Source organism: Phascolarctos cinereus, unplaced genomic scaffold (assembly GCF_003287225.1).
Source record: "Phascolarctos cinereus isolate Bilbo 61053 unplaced genomic scaffold, phaCin_HiC Scaffold_5;HRSCAF=322, whole genome shotgun sequence".
NCBI classification, from domain to species: Eukaryota; Metazoa; Chordata; class Mammalia; order Diprotodontia; family Phascolarctidae; genus Phascolarctos; species Phascolarctos cinereus.
This window is the reverse complement of record NW_027555958.1, coordinates 252,162,007-252,180,968: the sequence shown is the minus strand read 5'-3', so window position 1 is coordinate 252,180,968 and position 18,962 is coordinate 252,162,007. Positions and strand designations below refer to the sequence as shown.

At 46.7% G+C, this 18,962-nt stretch overlaps 4 protein-coding genes across 5 annotated transcripts in view; 3 read left to right on the top strand and 1 right to left on the bottom strand.

Moving 5' to 3' along the window:
* Positions 1-902: 902 nt before the first annotated feature.
* Positions 903-4,187, top strand: MED11 (mediator complex subunit 11). Its single transcript, XM_020966458.2, has 3 exons — positions 903-1,481; positions 1,689-1,819; positions 2,810-4,187. Exons 1-3 carry the CDS (start codon positions 1,397-1,399, stop codon positions 2,945-2,947), a joined length of 354 nt encoding a protein of 117 aa, XP_020822117.1. The 5' UTR covers positions 903-1,396; the 3' UTR covers positions 2,948-4,187.
* On the bottom strand, positions 3,557-8,767 carry CXCL16 (C-X-C motif chemokine ligand 16). Its single transcript, XM_020966456.2, has 4 exons — positions 8,578-8,767; positions 7,824-7,956; positions 7,130-7,212; positions 3,557-5,245 (listed from the first exon to the last, which is right to left on the bottom strand). Exons 1-4 carry the CDS (start codon positions 8,669-8,671, stop codon positions 4,716-4,718), a joined length of 840 nt encoding a protein of 279 aa, XP_020822115.1. The 5' UTR covers positions 8,672-8,767; the 3' UTR covers positions 3,557-4,715.
* Positions 8,768-8,942: 175 nt separating this feature from the next.
* Positions 8,943-18,962, top strand: part of ZMYND15 (zinc finger MYND-type containing 15) — a 17,216-nt gene continuing 7,196 nt past the window's right edge. The window contains exons 1-14 of one of the 2 annotated variants that reach the window (XM_020966449.2): positions 8,943-10,212; positions 10,821-11,396; positions 12,401-12,635; positions 12,869-13,024; positions 13,141-13,301; positions 13,588-13,740; positions 14,471-14,551; positions 14,765-14,881; positions 15,081-15,169; positions 15,524-15,622; positions 15,829-15,982; positions 16,659-16,717; positions 17,070-17,230; positions 17,553-17,720. In XM_020966449.2, the coding sequence (XP_020822108.1) occupies positions 10,826-11,396; positions 12,401-12,635; positions 12,869-13,024; positions 13,141-13,301; positions 13,588-13,740; positions 14,471-14,551; positions 14,765-14,881; positions 15,081-15,169; positions 15,524-15,622; positions 15,829-15,982; positions 16,659-16,717; positions 17,070-17,230; positions 17,553-17,720 (2,204 nt within the window). In that variant the 5' untranslated portion in view covers positions 8,943-10,212; positions 10,821-10,825. Of the gene's footprint in view, positions 10,213-10,820; positions 11,397-12,400; positions 12,636-12,868; positions 13,025-13,140; positions 13,302-13,587; positions 13,741-14,470; positions 14,552-14,764; positions 14,882-15,080; positions 15,170-15,523; positions 15,623-15,828; positions 15,983-16,658; positions 16,718-17,069; positions 17,231-17,552; positions 17,854-18,962 lie in introns of those variants that run through there. The other variant, XM_020966451.2, reaches the window with a different exon arrangement.
* TM4SF5 (transmembrane 4 L six family member 5) overlaps positions 17,639-18,962 on the top strand; it is a 24,902-nt gene continuing 23,578 nt past the window's right edge. The window contains exon 1 of the mRNA XM_020966457.2: positions 17,639-17,720. The gene's annotated coding sequence lies outside the window, so the exon portion shown is untranslated. The remainder of the gene's footprint in view (positions 17,721-18,962) is intronic.

Sequence of the window (18,962 nt, the reverse complement as noted above, 5' to 3'; positions counted from 1 at the left end):
AAAAAAAGCCACACATCCCGAGAACCTACAGCTTGTTTTCAAGAGGTCTTAAATACCCCAGCTGAATTTTTGCCAAACTCACCTTTTCACTTTGTTTCCAAAGTCTATCCTGGTGTTAGTCCTAGAGCCCTGAGTTCATCCACTATGAAACTCCTGAGGGGAGAAACCAGGCTATCCAAGACTATCCCCCACCTGCCTTGGGGAGACGTAGATCATAAGATGTTAGTTTGAAAGGTCCAACTCCTCTCATTTCTGAGATGAAGAGGTGTTGGAGAGGGAAGCTTTCTTGCTTAATGTCATGGAGATAGTGAATGGCTGAGCATTAATAATTAATAATAGCAAGCATTTATATGTGTCCCTAAGTTGCCCAATGGATAGGGTATTGGGCCTGGAGTCAGGAAGACTCTTGAATTAAATCTGACCTTGGACATTTACCAGCTGTGTGCCCCTAGACAAACCCTGTTTGCCTCAGTTTCCTCCTCCATAAAATGAGCTGGAGAAGGAAATGGCAAATCACTTAAGCATCTTTGCCAGGAAAACCCCAAATGGGGCTTACGAAGAGTCTGACACGACTGAACAACAAATATTTATACATTGCTTGCTATGTGCTAAGCGCTGTAGAATTATCTGATCCTTACAACAATCCTGGGAGATAGGTGCTAATATTCCCATTTGACAGATGAGAAAACTGAGTCACTGCATTTAAGTGCCTGGCCCATAGTCACACAGCTAGTAATTGTCTAAGGCCACATCTGAACTCTGGTCTTCCGAACTCCAGGTCCAGTGGTCTATTCACTGCATCCAGCTGCCCAAGATCTAATTCCACTTCGTTGCTTCCCGGGGATGCTGGAAGCCAAAGATCCCTCTAAACCACCCTCACCTCTACTCCAGTCCTAAGCAAACAGACACCCGGCAAGCAATTTACTATACCAAAGAAAACCGGCCAGAAGCCCGGAGTGTAGCTTAATTTATGGAACGGTTCCTAGGGAAGACAGGTTTGATTAACCCTAGAGGATTACTCCCCCACCTTACCCTAGTACTGTACTGTATTTCCAGTCTTGTGCAGCCCCAAGCAACTTGGGAGCTGTAGTCCACCAGAGGCAGAGAAGTGTCAACCTGCGCGGGGGTTCTTGGGAGCTGTAGTCTACCAAGAAGTAGGCTTGGGCCGGCCGGCTGCCAGGTGGAGGGGAGTGTCAGGCTGCGCGGTGTTTCCTGGGAGCGGTCGGCTACCGGGAGCCAACTGGAAGGCCTCCGGCTGCGCGGAGCTTCCTGGGAGTTGGAGTGCGTCTCCTGCCGGTAGTTCGGCTTCTGACGGGCCGATGTGAGAAAGGCTTGCGGGTTTCTCAGATCGGTGGTCCGCTAGGAAACAGTCGCGGCAAGGATTCCCGTTACAGTCATGGCGACTCATAGCCTGGCGAACGAGCGGCTGCGGGCCTTGGAGGATATCGAACGGGAGATAGGGACTATCCTGCAGAGCGCCGGTGAGAGTCGAGTTTGGGAGCGAGGAGGCCTGGTTTGCCGCACATGCGCCGAACCAATTTGCCTCTTGTCTTTCCCTTATTCGCGCGCGGGGTGGGGCGGAGACGCCTGGCCTGGGCGAGAGGTTGGGGGCGGAGCTCCTAGCTTGGGGGGGGGTCATGTTGGGAGCTCCGCCCCCCCAAGCGAAATTTCGACTCTCTGCGGGGTAGGAAATGTGATCCTGGAGCTGTCCAAGGAGAAGGCAAACGAACGGCTGCTGGACCGGCAGGCGGCAGCCTTCACCTCCTCCGTGCAGCACGTGGAGGCCGAACTGTCAGCCCAGATCCGATACTTGACTCAGGTCGGTGCCCAGGAGGGGTCAGTGCCTGGCGAGGGGGTGGGGAGTTAAAATCTGAGGCGTGGATTTGGGTGGCTGGACCGGGCAAGAGTAGGCGGTGTTTAAAACTTCAACAACCCAGGTCTTCATCCTCATCAGTTACCTCGATGGGGGAAAAACAATAGGAGAAAGAGTGCCCTGTACTGGGCATTCCCCTCAGGTTATCCAAAGCCGAATAGATGCCAAGAAACTGCATGGTACGGCAGGCTACTACATCCCAGAAACACGTGCACATTCAAATTCCGTGACTTCAGCCCTAAAACTTTGTCTGCTCTAAAGCCCTAAATACCTGAACGTTATGGTTTGTAGTGACAGTTTTGACAGGGGGAAGTGCAGAATGATGTAGCACGACTGAAATTGGAAGCCAGGAAGATCTGTTTTCAAATACTGCCTCAGAGTAACCTATTTGTGTGGTCATGTAATTGGGCTGTACTTTGTTGTAAAATTAGGGGACTGGACTTAGTAGCCTTTAATGCCCCTTCTAGCTCTAAATCTACGACCTCCTTTCCATCTCAAAATCGATAACTCTAAAGCTGGAAAGCAACTGGAAGGAAAGATTTATTAAACTGTAAGGTTCATGAAGGTAATGATTTGTTTATTTTTATACCACTCCCAGTGTCTTGAATAGGGCTTTAAGCATATGCTTAATGATTTTTGTTTGTTTGTTTTTGGTTAGGCAGTGGGGTTAAGTGACTTGCCCAGAGTCACACAGCTAGTGTTATGTGTCTGATGCTAGATTTGAACTCAGGTCCTCCGGAATCCAAGGTGGGTGCTCTATCCACTGCACCACCTAGCTGCTCCTTAATAAATTAGTGAAAGCAGCTGGACACCTGGGTCCTGAAGAAGTATATTGGTGGGGTTTGGATAGATGTCTGGATCCCTCAGGGGAGTTAGGTAGTGGGGTGTGGAATAGGGTAAAGATGAGGACCAGCTGACATCTGTGTTCATTTTTAGGTAGCTACTGGCCAGCCTCATGAGGGTTCCAGCTACTCATCAAGAAAGGACTGCCAGATGGCACTGAAAAGAATAGATTATGCTCGACTGAAATTGAGTGAGCTGGCACGAACCTGTGAGCAGGTGCTGGAGACCTAAAGCAGGGTAGAGGCCCTTCCTTGCCCCTCTTCCATACCTCTGTTGTCTTGGACAAAGTAAGAAGAGTGAGGAGAAGGAAGTGGTATCCCACCAGACTTCACCATTCAGAAAATCCATGGGAAATAAAAAAGATAGAGGTTGCTTCACCCAAGAACTCTCCACAAATTACCTCTTTAACCAGGGCTTGGAGATCCTAATATACAATTTCTTTCTTCCACCCTACATTTCCATTTTCCCATGATACTTTGGGTTCTTCTTGCCACTTTGGTCCAGCTCAAACACACAAAATGGGAGAGAAGATCTGACTGTTTTAATAAACGAGCCTATATTTTCCATGCATCATAAGGTAGGAGGAGATAAGGGCATCTAATTAATTAGGGAGGCCATAAAGAGAGAAGATCTGGGGGAATAGTGGGAGAGTGGAGTTCAAAGTCATGTAAGGGATGGAAAGGAGCAGGGCAGTACCTTGGGACTGAGATGGGGAGCAAGAAGAGAAATTAGTTGACTTGGGTTAGGTGGAGATATTGATGGGATGTACTTGGGGAAAGACAGAATTGTCAAGCAGAAGAGGATTTCTGGGAGACATCAATTGCAGAAAAGACTCAGAAATTAGAAAACAATCACATTTAATTAAACTAATACCAGATCTTTCGATTCAATGGGAGAAGCAAATATTATTGTAGAATAGTTGCCTTGGGAGAAAAGCCTAGCTGTTTCCAGATAGCTGAAGCATGGCTTATATCGAGTCAGGTGGATCTGTCTCACAAGGGATTATCAGCTCAAAATCTAAAAAGATGAGATAAAAAGGAGGCTGGACCCCTGAAGGGAATGGGAGTTGTGGGCAGTGTGTAGTGAGGGGTATTCCTGAAGGCTATGGAACTAGGCAACAAAACTATATACAATCTGGGCCTTGCCTCTTTCTCCAACTTTATTTCCCACCATTCCTTTCCTCTGCTCTAGCAAAACTGACCTATTAATGGCTCTTAGAACATGTCTTCTGTCTTTGTTCAAATAATTCATCCATCCTAGAATGTTTCTGGGCCTACTCTCTGTTTATCTAAGTCTTATGCCATCTCAGAAGCCCTTCTCAAGTCATGTGTGGAGCCTTTCAACTGGCCCCCTCTGTGCTATGTTGACTACCTCTGCCATTTGGCACTTGGCTAATCCTTGCACTGTTAACTATCTTTTTTAGGGATATCTCCTGTTTGCTCAATCAGGTAATAAAACTCTCAAAATCAAAGACTGTCTTGGCTTCTTTGAATTCTCAGAGGCCCAAATGGTGCTCTGCATATAGTAGGCACTCAGCATGTGGTGATTGTAGTGCTCCTCAAGATGAAGCCACCAATTCAAAGTCAGAGGACCTTGGTCATAGAAGACCTAACTGTGTCACTAACTAGCTTAGGTGCTCCTTAACCGGTAAGGATGATCTCAGTTGAGTCTTAGGAACCCTGTTTTCTCTTCTGTAAAGTGATTAATAGGAGACTGTGGTATAACGGACAGAGCACTGTACTCTGGCTTCAGCTCCTGGTTCTGCCACTTAAATTATAAGATTTTGATTTGGAAAGGTCTTTAAATCCCTTGTTGTACAGATGAGAATGAAGTCCAGAAAGGGGAAATTATTTCATAGCATCATATAAGCTAGAAAGGACTTTGGAGATCATCTAGTCCAAGGCCCTCATTTTACAGATGAGGAAATGGAGGCGCAAAGTCACATAGTGGCAGAGCCAGGATTTGAACCCAGTTCTTCCAACTCGAAATTCAGTGTTTTTTATAGTATATTAGGCAGCCTCTGAGAAGAAGGACCAGGGGCTAGAAAGGGAACTGAGTCTAGAAGGGCAGATTTCGTTGGTCCTTGATGCAACTGAGATTTATGGGACCAGAACACCTGGATCCCATGTTTACCTTTGGGGTGCTGATTTGGAGATTCTACAGCTAATCGCCTCCGACACAAGACATAAGCAAGAGCTCCAGTAAGGACAAAGACAATCCCAAGTAGGCACAGAACAGGTATGGTGGCAGAGGTGCCCCGCTGGTCCATTTGTCCATTCTCAGCTTCCCACTTCAGGTTTTCCATGCTGCTGTTCCCTGAAAGGGCACTGGTGGTGTCATTGAGATATCTATTCCTCATTCCTGTCGGCCGGGCTGTTGTTGACTGGTTGGTCTGAGAGAATGGATCAGTGGTGGTGAATGGGGGTGATCGATCCAGTCCTGTGGGTTTAGGGCTATGGATCTTGGTAGTGGGGTAGTCATCCTGGGTTCTCTGCTTTCCAGATTGGTATGTCCTGGCAAATCTACATTCTGGGAAGACAAGATGAGAGAAATCTGGGGAACTGGGGAAATCAGAAATCAAAGTGAAGGACCTAGTATAGATAATGGAGTGGGTAAGAGAGTTAAACAGAAGACTTAAAAGAGATGTAAAGAATATAACTCCTTAATCCAATATTGCCAACAATCTATTTTTGTTCCCCAATCAGTCAACAAGCATTTATTAAAAGTTTATTATGTAAAAAGCTGTGCTAAGCTCAGAGATACAAAAAAAAGTACAAACTATACCTGCCCTAAAGGAGCTGGCATTCTTTTTTTTCCTCCAGTTTTTTTTTTAATAAATGTAATTGCTATCTTTTGTTTTTTACATTCTCAGAATTTCTCCCAGTATTCCCCCCTCCCTCCCAGAGAGCCATTCCACATAAGAAATAACATTTTTTTTAAAGAAAAGGGAAGAGAAAAAAAAATCAGCAAACCAAACAAGGCTAAAATATATGTATACACACATATATGTGTGTGTGTGTGTGTGTGTGTGTGTATATATGTGTGTATATATCTATTTTATATTTTCATACACACACACACACATACAATATTTTACATCTGTGGATCTTCCACATCTGCAGAGGAATAAGAATGTGTCATGTCTTTTCTTTGGGGCCATACTTGTTCTCTGTAATTTTGTAACACTCAGTTTTGATTTTTTGGTGGTTCTTTTCATTTGCATTGTTTTAATCATTATGTATATTGCTTTTTTACTTTACTTCACTCTTCATCAGATCATGTAAGTCTTTCCATGTTGCCCACAATCTCTTAACTGCTAAATCCACGGGCCTTTTTTCAGTCCTTATCCTTCCTGACCTATTCAGTGTTTGGCAATGTTGTGATCGCTGATAGGTACTCTCCCCTCCCTGGGTTTTTATGCTTTCCTGGCTCTCCTGTGACCAGGTGATTGTTCCTCATTTTCCTTTGCTGGATCATTATCTTTGTCCCTTCTCCTTTGCCTAGATGTACCCCTGAGGCTCTGTCCTACGCCCTCTTCTTCTTCTATGTCCCCCTTACTTTAATCTCATCAGCTACCATAGGTTCATTTATTATCTCTATTCAGATGATTCCTAAATCTGTGAAGCCAGCCTTCACCTCTTTCCTAAACTCCAAAACTTTATCTCAGCCTTCAGTCAGTAGTTTTTTTTCAGTTGTGTCCAACTCTTTGTGATCTCATTTGGAGTCTTCTTGGCAGAAGTACTGGAGTGGTTTGCCAGTCATCTCCAGCTCCAGATGAGGAAACTGAGCCAAATGGGATGAAGTGACTTACCCAGGGTCACACAGCTAGTGAGTATCTTGAGGCTGGATTTGACCTCAGGAAGAGGAGTGTTCCTGACTCCAGGCCTGGCACTCTATTCACTGTACCATCTGGCTGCCCATATCTCAGCCTAGCTTCCTTCAAAGCCCAGCTCAGTGGCCCCCTTTCCTATTTAGCCTAGTTGTTAGTGCCTTCTCCCCTGAAATTTCTTTGTATTTATTCTGAGTTATTTCCACCACTAGAATGTAAGGTCAAAGACTATTTCGTTTTTTGTCTTTGCAGCCTCAGTGCCTAGCATAGTGCCTGGCACATGGTAGGGTTCAATAAATGTTTGTTGAATGGCCCAGTAAATGTTTATTAAATTTAATTGAGAAGAGGAGAGAAAGATCATAGCTTGGGAGGAGGCAGAAAGGAAGACACAGTTGAGCTGGAAGATAAAGGAGAGGGGAAGGTAAGGGAACAGAATTAACTGATGGGAAGAAGAGAAGGAACTGAGGTCAAAGGATGATAGAATTTTTTTTGAAAATAGAATACAGAATAAAGAGAAAGCTGAAGAGAGTGTTAATAATGGGAAAGACAGGGAAGAAGTCGTGTAGAGCTACATGGACTCTCACCGTGGTTGTCAAAGCAAGTCCTTAGCTTCTGGACCCAGGAGTTTTTGGAGCTTGAACACAGAGTTTTTCTGGGCAGGCGGAACCTGGTTAGGAATTGGGGAAGGTGTACTGCTTCAGTTCCCAATTCTGAAGTTTCACTTTCCCCCTTCTTTACACTGCTAGAAATCTATCTCAGTTGGCCCTTCCTCATTCCTTTTCTGTTTTTTTAAGAAGACATTTTTATTTCTTGAAGTTACTGGGTAAACTTAACGGTTTTGCCATGCTGCTAGTTTCAGTAGAGGTAAAAGGACTTTGATTAGTACAGGAAAGAAATATCAGCATGGTCACAAAACACACTGAGAAATGATCAGCTTGATTATTTTCTGACATCTTAAAAGCTGAACTGTATATATAATATGGCTCAGTTTTCTCAAAGCTGAAAAAAAAATGGTCTTTATAATTGTTTTCGTTTTTACATTCATTTTTCCACTTTCGGTTCCAAATTCCCTTCCTCATTCCTAAGCAATGAAATGGCTTTGGAATTCCCCAGCTACTGGGCAAGGTAGAGTTTACCTTGGGGGTGGGGCTCAAAATTTAAGAGATCCTGGGCCCTGGGAATTATGGATTCCTGGAGATACAGAGTCAAGAAAGGTGTTTTGGGAACAAGTAAGCAGTTGGGGGTGGGGAGGGGAAAGAGGGATGGGGTGAGTATTACCTTATGTAGTTGTGGCAGCTTTCATATCCCTGTAGATTGGTAAGTAGTAATTGCCACTGTGTAGGATTCGGGGGATCAAGCAGCTTCAAATCACAAGGGCAACTTCCTACAATGCTACCCTGGTTTCCAATGACTAAGGGAGAGAGGGAATAATAACGACCCAGGTGTGCCTCAACCACAACTAGACCCAGTCTATCCATCCCCAGGATTCAAGCGTCTTAGCTAGGACTCAGGTGTCTTAACCAGTACTTCCTGTCTGGCCAATCAACACCGCTAACCTGGAAGAAGACCCAAGATGAGCATCTCCCCCTCTCCCCGCCCCCACTTTCCCAAAACACACACACATACTCTGTCTCCGTCTCTCTCTCTCTCTCTGTCTGTGTCTCTCTCTCCCCCCTCCCTCCCTCACTTACAACTTTCCCCCAACCCTAGCACACACAACTTCTTTCTCCGCACCGGCCAGAATTCGGGCGTCTGACCTCCCTCAGAGGTATGCAAATTCGTGCTCCCTATAGGAGCCCGGCAGGTAGCCTCTCAGCCCTGGAACCTCAAAATGTCTGAAGACCTCTTTGCCACCTAACCCTTTGAGTCCTCGGGGATATAAATAAGTCTACCCCAAACCACAAGGACACTTCACTCTCCCCAGAACGCGGCAGTCCCGCCGTTCCCCTCCACCCCCGCCTCGACTTCGTTTCTCAATCCGTCCACTCCATGTCCCCGAAATGGACCCGACCCATTCGCCATCCCCTCCAACCTATCTGACTCCGCGTCAGGAAGAACAGCAGAATCCTCCAGAATTCTTTCATGCTCCGGTACTCTGTGTTGGCTAACTCAGAGCTACCAGCCATATATTCTGGCTTCCTGAACTACTCCGGTAGCAGTGAGGGGCTGGTCTGAATAACTTCTGGTCCCCGCCTCCGGAAAGATTAAATAACTGGCTCTCCCCAGACGAAGAGCTCAGAGGAAGAAAGCTCTGACTTCTTCATTAATCTGGGGTGTTGGGTCATTTTTGGTTTCGGTAGAAGGTGAAAAAAAAAGTGACGGCGTCTGCCTCCCCAGCTGGGAAGAGGATGGCGTGGGAGGGCAAAGAGAACACAACGCAGACGCAGATTTTAAGAAACAAGGGAAACTCAACAGAAACAAGCAGGGACAGGCAAAGCAATGGAAAGCGACTCCGACGAGCCAGGTTTTTGCTGAGCCCAGGAAATTCCCACTGTTTTCCCCAAGTTCATGACTGGAGTGCCTGGAAAGATGGCTAGGGCAGGGAGTGGGGGCATCGAGGAGGTGCCACAAGGAGTCTGGGATTCTTTACAGACAGATCTTGTTGACTCAAAGTACTTTCACCTCCTCTTTTTCAATGGTAGGCGCCAGTAAACTGGCGTTCACAAGACTGAGGAGAAGAAATACAAATTCAGGATTTAGCTGCTTCCCTGAGAGGAGAAACAACTAAGAAGGAACGTTGAAGTGTCTCCTTACACTCCTCAGCTAGGCAAAGACGGTAAAAGATGGAAATAGTGTGAAAGGGGTTGGGAGAAGAGTAGCTCACAATACCATATGGTAAGTTAGTTGCTCGATCTGAGAATTAGCTTAGTCATTCTGGAAAACAACTCAGAATCACATGAGAGAAGTCACTGAACTGTGCATTACCCTCTGACCCAGCGATTTCACTGCTAGTCAAAAACAGAAAAATCCCATATGTATCAATATTCATAAGAGCATGTGGTAGCAAAAACTTGCAAACAAAGTAGGTGTCCATTGATTAGAGGAATATTTTTAAAGGTGGTATGTGGATATAAAAAATATTGTGCCTTAAGTAATGAAAAATATGGAAAAACTCAGAAATTTGGGGAGCTTTATGTATGAACCCGAAGATGAAAGAAAACAGACCCTAGAGAACAAACAATATACACAGTGATTGATAATGTAAGTGAATACAACACTTAGATCACATGTCAATATTATCGATCAAAGGTCAATACAAGTTACAGATAACGGATGATGGAACATTCTACTTTCATCTTGGTAGAGAATTGGAGGGCTGTAAATGCATAAGGTTAAACTCTCAGTCAAGGTTGAGGTAAATGCCTTTGTTTAATTGGTTTTTTGTAATTGTTATAAGGGATAGTGCAGGGGAGAAAGGGGGATTACTGTTAAGTATAGTGTAGATAATAGTGCGTTCATAAGACATTTTTTAAAATAAAAGAAAGAAACAAAGGTACTTAAGTGTCGGCCTCAGAAGACTGCGGACTCAGCTGTAGGGGGAGTCTAGACTGGATGGGGGGTGGGGCGTTCTGCGCGAGGGTGCCAGGTCGGGGGGAGGGGGCGTGATGTCACAGCCCTCCCCCACGCCGCCAGAGTATTTACCTTCGAACAGAGACGGCCGCTGCAGGTAAGGGGGACAGGGTAGAGGAGAAATAGAAATGGAAAGATAGCCCCGCAAGTATATACAGAACCCAAATCTGACCTAGACAATGGGCAACCTGGCCCTTTTCCTTCTACTTTCTGATTATAGGCCGTTATGAAATTCACCTTTCTTTCCTGATGATTTCCCGGTCTTCCTCCCACAAACAAAAAAACTCAGCCCCAAATGAAATAATCTCCACCCCTGATTCAGTTTGTGGGTTAGACTCCATCCCTGTTAACCTCTATCTCCAGCCCCTATTCCCTATTCTCAGCAGCTAATATGTCCTTATTTACAGCCTCCATTCCTAACCCTAAATAGTGACTCTTAGTCTAATGCTAAACCATAGCCCTCCTTCCCCAACTCCTCCTTCTGCATTTAACTCTTCAGCCACTATCCCCAAGACCCTTATCCATGGTCTTCTTCCCTATCCACTCTTTAGTTTTAGCCTATTTTAGTTTGGTTTAGTGAACCCAGCCCTAAATCATAGTCCCTACTTCCCCATCTTCACTCCATCCTTTCCTACCCTAACTCCAGTTACTCACATTCCTGTGTTCCTTTCCTCTCTCTGTGACTTGACTCCTTTGCTCTTCTAGAAATCATGGAGTTTGTATCTGGTTATCGGGATGAGTTCCTTGACTTTGCTGCCCTTCTATTTGGCTGGTTCCGCAAGTTTGCCTCAGAGCGTGGAACTGGGGTTGGTGGGGGGAATGGGCCTGAGGGTCGATCAAGGTTGATGGAGGCCCAGGTAAGACGGTTGCCCCCAGATCCTGCCCTCTGGGTCCTTCACATCTTGCCCAACCGTAGTGTGGGGATCAGCTTGGGGCAAGGTGCTAAGCAGGGACCTGGACCAGGTCTGGGAGCTGCCCGTCTTTTGGGAGATGAGCCCCCTCTCTGTCTCAGAGACCTCAGCCCCTATGTCAGCTTTGTTAGCCTTGAGGATGGAGATGAAGAAGAAGATGGGGAGGAAGAGGGTACAGGTGGAGAAGAAGGTGAACTGGAGGAGGAAGGAGAGCAGGCCACCACCAGCCAGGAGCCTATCCAGGATACTGAGACACCTGGGGAACCAGAAGATGCTGAGGAAGAGGCAGGAGAGGACAGCAGCGGAGGGGACACCAGAGAAGATGGAGAAGAGGAAATGGGGCCAGAAAAGAGAAGGGGAAAGAGAGGTGGTGAGAGGCCTAAATACAACCTTACTCCCAGTTTTGACCCAACTACTCACTCTCCACCAAGAGTGGCTCTGTTCCTATGCTCGCTCTATCTTTTCTGCTTGAAGAGAGAAATATTCACATTGACATAGTCCCCTTATACCCTTGGACATATTTCTCCAACACAAGACATTTTGAAGTAACGTTTATAAGAATACTGAATGAGGAACATTTCACAATGTGGTAAAATGTAGTTAAATTTAAAATAGGATTAACATTTTATATGAACAATAGAAAAATAGTCACTTAATCTTTCAGGAAAATTCCTGGAGAATTGAGACAAACACTTTCCTCAAGAGCTCTTCCCTCTGCTTGTCCCAGGTTACCTGAAGCAAACAAAAATATCTCTTCCTTTGGATTGATTCCCTTATCCCTTTTGGGATAATGGGGACTAAGGGTAGCATCCTAAAGTGGGTCATTGCTCTAATCCCTTCAGGGGATGGGGAGAAAGCAATGATCTGTACTAGATCTGAGATATTTCTCCTAAAAAGGTTACCGTCCTTAACCCATTTTCTGGGACCTTTACCTTTCTTTCTCTACCCTTTTCACATTTTCCTAAAAGAAAAAGATTAGGCTTAAGAGAAAGGGCAGAAAGGTTTTTAGTGGAGGTCATTATTTCCTGAGAAGTTTAAGTAGTGATAAAGCTTTCTTCCCTGTGGTAAATCTGAAAAGGATCACCCTGGAGAAATATTTATTTCTTCATATTTTCAGTTGAATTAAAAGAGATTTTAATGTGCAAGATGTGTGGGGTAGGGGAGGAGCATGAACAATCCTTCTCCCAGCTCTACTGAATTTACCCTATATATGGGAATTCTTAATTATAGCTCTGCTTCTGCCTCTCCTCAGGCTCCCCCTCTTCCCTGAACTCCTAACCCCGATCCACATAGTCTTCCTTTGTACATCAACTCTACCTTTCCTTGAACCCCAATCCTCTTTCCCTTTCATCTGACTTCCCTCTCTTTTTCCAGATGCTGCCCCCCTACACCTGGCCTGCCTTCTTCTGGTGACTGATGAACATGGCACTATCCTGGGCATTGACCTTCTCATGGGTGGACCCCAAGGGAGTGGAGTCAGGGCCACTGGGGCTGAGGGCCTGGCCCAAAGAGCTTACACTCTCCTCTGCCACAGTATGGTCTGCCCCATGGGAGCTGGAGACCCTAGAAGACCCCGGCAGCTCACAGTAGGAGATCCCCAGCTACATCGGTACAGAGATGTGGGTCCCAAGTGATGTAGAAAATGGCACAGGAAGGAGAAAGGGGAAGCATGGGGTCCTAAATGCATTGGTTTCAGAATGGTATGGAGGGTGTGTATACCTGTGTCCCTAAAGAATATAGGGACTGGGAAGGGAGCTTGGGACCTGGATGCTCCATGCCCCAGTTCCCGATGGGGTGGAGGGCTGGGTCCTTATGCTGAAATTCATCTCCTTATCTACCCAGGGAACTGGAAAGCTTGGTCCCAAGGCTTGGGGTGAAGCTAGCCAAGGCCCCAATGAGGACATGGGGCCCCCGTCCTGGCTTCACTTTTGCCTCACTCCGTGCCCGTGCCTGCCATGTGTGCCACAGACACAGTTTTGAAGTGAAGCTGATGCCCTGGTGAGCAGCTGTCATGAGTAGGAGTTAGACACTGAAGGTGGAGAGGGACAGGTCTGTTAGGTTGTGTGTCCTGTCCTTCCCCATACTTGTTCTACTCTTGGTTTCATCTCCTCCAGCCCCCAGTGTGGTGCAGTCCTATACTGTGGGGAGACCTGTGTCTGGGCTGACTGGCGACGCAGGCCAGATGATGTGAGCCATCGATTCTGGTGCCCAAGACTTGCAGTTTTCATGGAGCGGGCTGGGGAGCTGGCAGCTTTGCCCTTCACCTATACTGCTGGTACCAGGAATACCTGAGCCCTTGGGGGAACCTAGGGGACCAAGAACTAGGCCTTTACAGAGTGTACAAAGAGCCAAGGAACTAGAAAGGGAAAAGATGCTGGGCTCCTAAGATAACGTGATGCAGGGTTGGTGGGGAGAGGAATGGGACACTCTGAGGCTTGGGGGCCAGAAGAAGGGTGTCTTGGGTGGGCACTTGGGGTACAAAACACTAGGATCTGGGTTAGTGTGGCAAAACTCCTTGGGGCCCAGATATCTGGGCCCTCACCCCTTCCCTCCTCCTCCAGAGGTAACAAGCGAGATGTTTAACAAGGAGGCATTCCTGGCCTCCCGAGGCCTCACACGAGGGTACTGGACTCAACTCAGCATGCTCCTCCCAGGTCCTGTTGCTCCAGGATACCTCCCAGGCAATGGGCCTCCCCTCAGCCTCCTCCTCAGTGGTTCGTAGGACATCCTGGAGGCTTGGGGAGGGGGTGGTGCTGTGACCCATTCTTTCCTATCACCTCCTTCCAGCTTTGCTTGTATTTATCCTGTTCCTAGGGCCATAGGATATACAACTACAGAAATGTGGGAGGCATTATAGGGAGGGGATGGAGAGAGGGCCAGAGGATGTCTTGGGCAGCAAGCAACAAGCATTTATTAAGTTCTTACAGTGCCAGGCACTGTACTAATGCTGGGAATACAAATAAGAGCAAAAAGAAAGACAAGTCCCTGCTCTCAAGAAGCTGACATTTTAATGGGTGTGGGGTAGACTACCACAAAGGGAGCTGAGGTGGTGGGGAGGGGAGAGGCGTTTCAGAGAAAATTTTCTAGCTCCCTCCAAATCCACTTGAAACACATACATATACACAAACAAGGACCATCTCAGGGACCATTCTGTCCCCAAGTATCTCTGCAAGCCAGCAGTTCTCCTAGCCCACTAACCCACACAAAAAAGTTTCTCCCCCTTAGTCACTCCATCCCCTATCCCCACCTCCCAGTTCCTATTCAAATGCCTCCAAGAGTAATTTCAGATCAGCTCCTCTGTGGCAATAATTCATTGCAGTACCTCTCCCTCCACCCAGACCTAGAAACACCAGCCCAGGGTTCCCCTGCCTCCAAGGTTATTGATAAGGAGGGCTAGGCTAATGGGGGCATCCCTCCCCCACCCCTACCTACCTCTTCTCTCAGGCGATCCTTATCAGCTGCTTCAAGGAGATGGACCCCCCCTGATGCCTCCACTGCCTCCTGACCCACCTCGAGGCCCTTTTGGTGAGGAGAATTAGACCCCTTCATCTCTGAAAGGAGGAGAGGAAGGTGGGGAAGACAGGAACCAGAGGCTAGAGGTCTGGCCCTGAGTCCCTAGGAACAAGTGCTCTGGTGGGAAGGAGTATGTAGAAGGGAACAAGGTTGGAGGTCTACATCTCACAGTATGACTTCATCTACCCATCCATTCACCCCTCTTCATTTTCCCACCACCACCAGGTTCCTGGCAAGATTACTATGCATGGCGTGGCTTGGGTCTGGACTCTCCCTTGGCTGTTCTCCTGACCTACCCACTGACCGTCTACTATGTTATTACCCACCTGGTGCCCCAATCTTGTAAGAAAGGAACAGAGAACATGGGTCGAGTTGGGAGGGACTAGACATGGGGGAAACAGTGGAGAGGCTTGGGGTCAGACTGAGGTAAGAAGAGGTAGAAAACCAGAGGGCTGGACATAGAGGACAGAATGGGAAGGGTTGGGGCATTATCAATTTAATATACTGTTCTCCCCCTCTGCCCTTCCACATATATACCTAGTCCCAGAGCTGAATATCCAGAACAAACAGTCCCTGAAAATCCACGTGGTAGAGGCTGGGAAGGAGTTTGATCTCATCATGGTGTTTTGGGTGAGACTCAAGAGGAAGGTAGATGGGGTGGATGAGACTAGGTAAATTTCTGACATGGAAGGTACCGAGGGAAGGCAGATGGCTGAGTCCCTGAAGAGGGGGGTTTTGGGAGGCTGAATTATTGTGGTCTTTGATGAGAGTGAGCTGAAAAAAGACAGACACCTGGGTCTTGGAAAGCGGGGTGGCAATAGTTGACCCTTATCCCCTAGGGTCAAGTAGGGAAGTTGAGGAGGCAGATACCTAGGACATTCAGCAGGAACTGGACTAGATGGAGATGGGAGAGGACAAGGGTGTTGTGGTGGTTGGGGGAGGGGGGTGGACAGTCAGTGTGACATTCCCTATTCTTCTACCTAGGAGCTCTCTGTTCTACTCCCTCATGTGGCCCTGGAACTGCAGTTTGTAGGCGGTGCTTTGCCTCCTGAGAATGACCAGCAACATTTTACCCTTCAGAGGGTATGAGGGTCCTGGGGGATAGAGGGTTTACCCTGATCTGAGCAGATCTGATGCAGCCCAGATACAGCCTCTGCCCCACCACAGCCACAGAAGAGCCTATGCACTTCTTTCCTATAACTAATCTTTTCTCTCACTTTCATTTCTTCCTCTCTTAATCAATATCCAAAAGCTTTTGCCCCAAGCTCTCTCTGATCTCCTCCCACCAGGATGGATCAGGAGTGTCTGTCCGTCCAGGCTCTGGAGTATCTGCTCATCCAGGCTCAGGAGCTAAAGAGAAGGGAAGTCGTAGAGATCTTCAGATCAAGGTTTCTGCCCGGCCCTACCATCTACTTCAGGGACCCAAGCCTGATCTGGTGATTGGTGAGATGCCCAAATGTGTGTGTGTGTGTGTGTGTGTATGTGTGAGAGAGAGAGAGAGAGAGAGAGAGAGAGAGAGAGAGAGAGAGAGAGAGAGAGAGAGAATGTGTGTATGTGTGAGAGAGAATGTGTGTGCATGTGTGTGTGTGACAGAGACAGAGGGTGAGAGAGAGAATGTATGTGTGTATGTGTGTGTGTGTGTCTGAGAGAATATGTGTGTGTGTGAGAGAATGTGTGTGCGTGGGTATGTGCATGAGAGAATATGTGTGTGTGTGTGTGTGTGTGTCTGAGAGAATATGTGTGTGAGAGAGTGTGAGAGAGAGAGAGAATGTATGTGTGTGTGAGAGAGAGAATATGTGTGTGCATGTGTGTGAGAGAGAATGTGTGTGTGAGAGAATGTGTGTGCATGTGTATGTGCATGAGAGAATATGTGTGTGTATATGTGTGTGTGAGAGAATATGTGTGTGTGAGAGAGTGAGAGCAAGAATGTATGTGTGTATGTGTGTTTGTGAGAGAGAATATGTGTGTGTATGTGTTTGAGAGAGAGAGAGAGAGAGAGAGAGAGAGAGAGTGTGTGTGTGTGTGTGTGTGTGTGTGTGTGTGTGTGTGTGTGTGTGTGTGTAGGGGAGAAAGGAGCTAGAGTATTCTCTTCACTCTCTCCTTTCTGCCTCTTCCTCAGGATTTAACTCTGGCTTTGGTCTCAAGGACACCTGGTTGAGTTCTCTGCCTCGATTACAGGTATGGAGAGTGGAAAAGAAAGGGCAAAGGAAGAAGGAGGACTATGGGGAATACTATCCCCCTTCTCCCTTCTTTCTATTACTGACCCCCCCCCTTGCCCACCTTCTCATTCTTTGGATAGCTTTAGGTATCTCTAGGACTTTGGTATCTAGGCTCATCTATCATCTTCCCCTTTGTCTTAAATATTGGATTCTCTAATCCTCTCTAATTCTCCAGTATGGACAAAGAGTGAAGTGCATCTGTGTTCTTATGCTCTGCTTTATTCCCTATGGCAAGTATCTCTGGGGGTGGAGTTATTTCCCATATGGGAAGGCTTAAAAGGGGGCCTCTAACCCTGAATATTCTCCTCCAGTCTCTTAGAGTCCCTGCATTTTTCACGGAGAGCAGTGAGTACAGCTGTGTCATGGATGAACAGACCATGGCTGGGGCCACAGGAGGGGGGACCAGCCCCCCACAGCCCAACCCCTTTCGATCACCCTTCCGCCTCCGGGCCGCAGACAATTGTATGCCTTGGTGAGGGGCTCTTCTGGTGCTTGAACCCATTCTTTCTCTATGCGGGAGTCCCCTGTCCTTTCCTTCTCCACTACTACTTTATTCCCTAACACTCCCCTATCATCATCCTGAACCTTCCGTTTCTAGGCTCCTAGACTTCTCACATTTCTTCTTCCCTCATGACCCTTCATGGTGCCCATTTCCTCCACCCCCTTTAACACCTCACTCCACATACCCAGATTTGTAATCTCCTATCTATAGAATTCCACTCAGAGACCTCACTACCTTCAGCCTTGCACCCTCTCATTCACATCCCTGGTCCCACTCTCACTTCTTCCCTTAGGTACTGTAATGCCTTCATCTTTCACTTGGTGTACAAGCCTCCTCAGGGGAGTGGGATCCGCCCTGCCCCTGGACCTACCCCCCCTGTCCCAGCCCCAACAGTCCCTCTAGTGCCTGCCAGAAGGCGAAGAGGAGAGAAGAGGCCAAGTCGTGGAGGCCGAAGGCGAAGGTGAGAGTCAGAGATGGAATTATCACTTCCCATAAAATTGTTAAAAAGAAGAACCTTCAGGCCAAGGGGAAGAGATAGCTGGGGAAACAGGAAAGGTGAATAAAATTACTGCTTTGAGAGGCAAATGAAACAATGTGAACTGGCCCACTTTGTCCTCACTAGATCCTCTAGGCAACTACATGGCACAGTGCATAAGAGTGCTGGATCTGGGGTCAGGAAAACCTGAGTTCAAATCCAGCTTCAGACACTTCCTAGCTGTGTCACCCTGGGCAAATCACTTAAATATTGTGTGACTCAGTTTCCTCAACTGTAAAATGAAGATAATAATAGTAGCCACCTACTTCCCAAGGTTGTTGTGAGGATCAGATGAGATAATATTTGTAAGGTGCTTACAACAGTACTTGGCCTACCCTAACTTACTCTCACTACCCCTTTCTGTGCTCCTACTCTTCAGGCCAAAACTTCTCTATAACAAACTCTGTAGTCTTGTCCTTTGTTTCCTCCTTCAAGGAGAGGTGGTCCTTCTTGAGAAGACCAACCCTGATATTTGTGACCTTGGTACCATCCCTCCCTTTTTCCTCCAGAAGCTTGTCCTATATATCATTCATTTCCTTTTTTAATCTTCAATACGTTCGTATCTACTAGCTTGCTCTCTGATGCCTACAAACATGCTTTGGTCTTCTTTGTCTTGTAAACAAAACAAAAAACCCTTTAGTTAGCCCCATAATTCCCTTAAACAACCCATCCTATATCTCTTCTTTTCATAGCCAAGTTCCTAATGTAAGTCCTATGGGGGAAGGGGAAACCTAAGAACAGGGTCCCAAGGAGTTTGTGTGTATACCAGATGTCCTCAACACCAAGCAAAGCTTAGCCTAGGCTGCTTCAGAACAGAAGGAGCCCCAGGCCAAAACTGTACCAGCCCCCCACAACTGTGGGAATCAACAATTTTCAGCCTTCTTTGGTCATAAGTCTTTTTGGGTTCAAAAGAGAAAGGTCTTGGCTACAATCTGAACATAAAAATAAGCACTCTGGAAAATTATCATTAAAAGCAAACATTCTTTAATTGACTCTGTCCCCATCCAGCCTGCATTAGGAAAATCCTACAATTCCTTTTGGGTTTAGCTATGCTGCTCTCAATCCCACTCCACTTACGCATAGTCACATTCTTTGTAAATTAATAACCATCTGAGGGGTTTTTTTGATAACAGTATTACATAGCATTAAAATGAAGTAAACAAGTGA

Bases quoted from the DNA above. Each gene is read 5' to 3' on its own strand.
- CXCL16 (XM_020966456.2), bottom strand. From the start codon at position 8,671: ATGGCTGGTAGCTCTGAGTTAGCCAACACAGAGTACCGGAGCATGAAA. The intron at 7,957-8,577 runs GTTGGAGGGGAT...TCTCTCCCTTAG, and splicing joins CCTGACGCGGAGTCAGATAG to TCATTGGAAACCAGGGTAGC. The intron at 5,246-7,129 runs GTGAGAGTCCAT...TTGTCTTCCCAG, and splicing joins GACTTGCTTTGACAACCACG to AATGTAGATTTGCCAGGACA.
- MED11 (XM_020966458.2), top strand. From the start codon at position 1,397: ATGGCGACTCATAGCCTGGCGAACGAGCGGCTGCGGGCCTTGGAGGAT. The intron at 1,482-1,688 runs GTGAGAGTCGAG...TCTGCGGGGTAG, and splicing joins GACTATCCTGCAGAGCGCCG to GAAATGTGATCCTGGAGCTG. The intron at 1,820-2,809 runs GTCGGTGCCCAG...GTTCATTTTTAG, and splicing joins AGATCCGATACTTGACTCAG to GTAGCTACTGGCCAGCCTCA.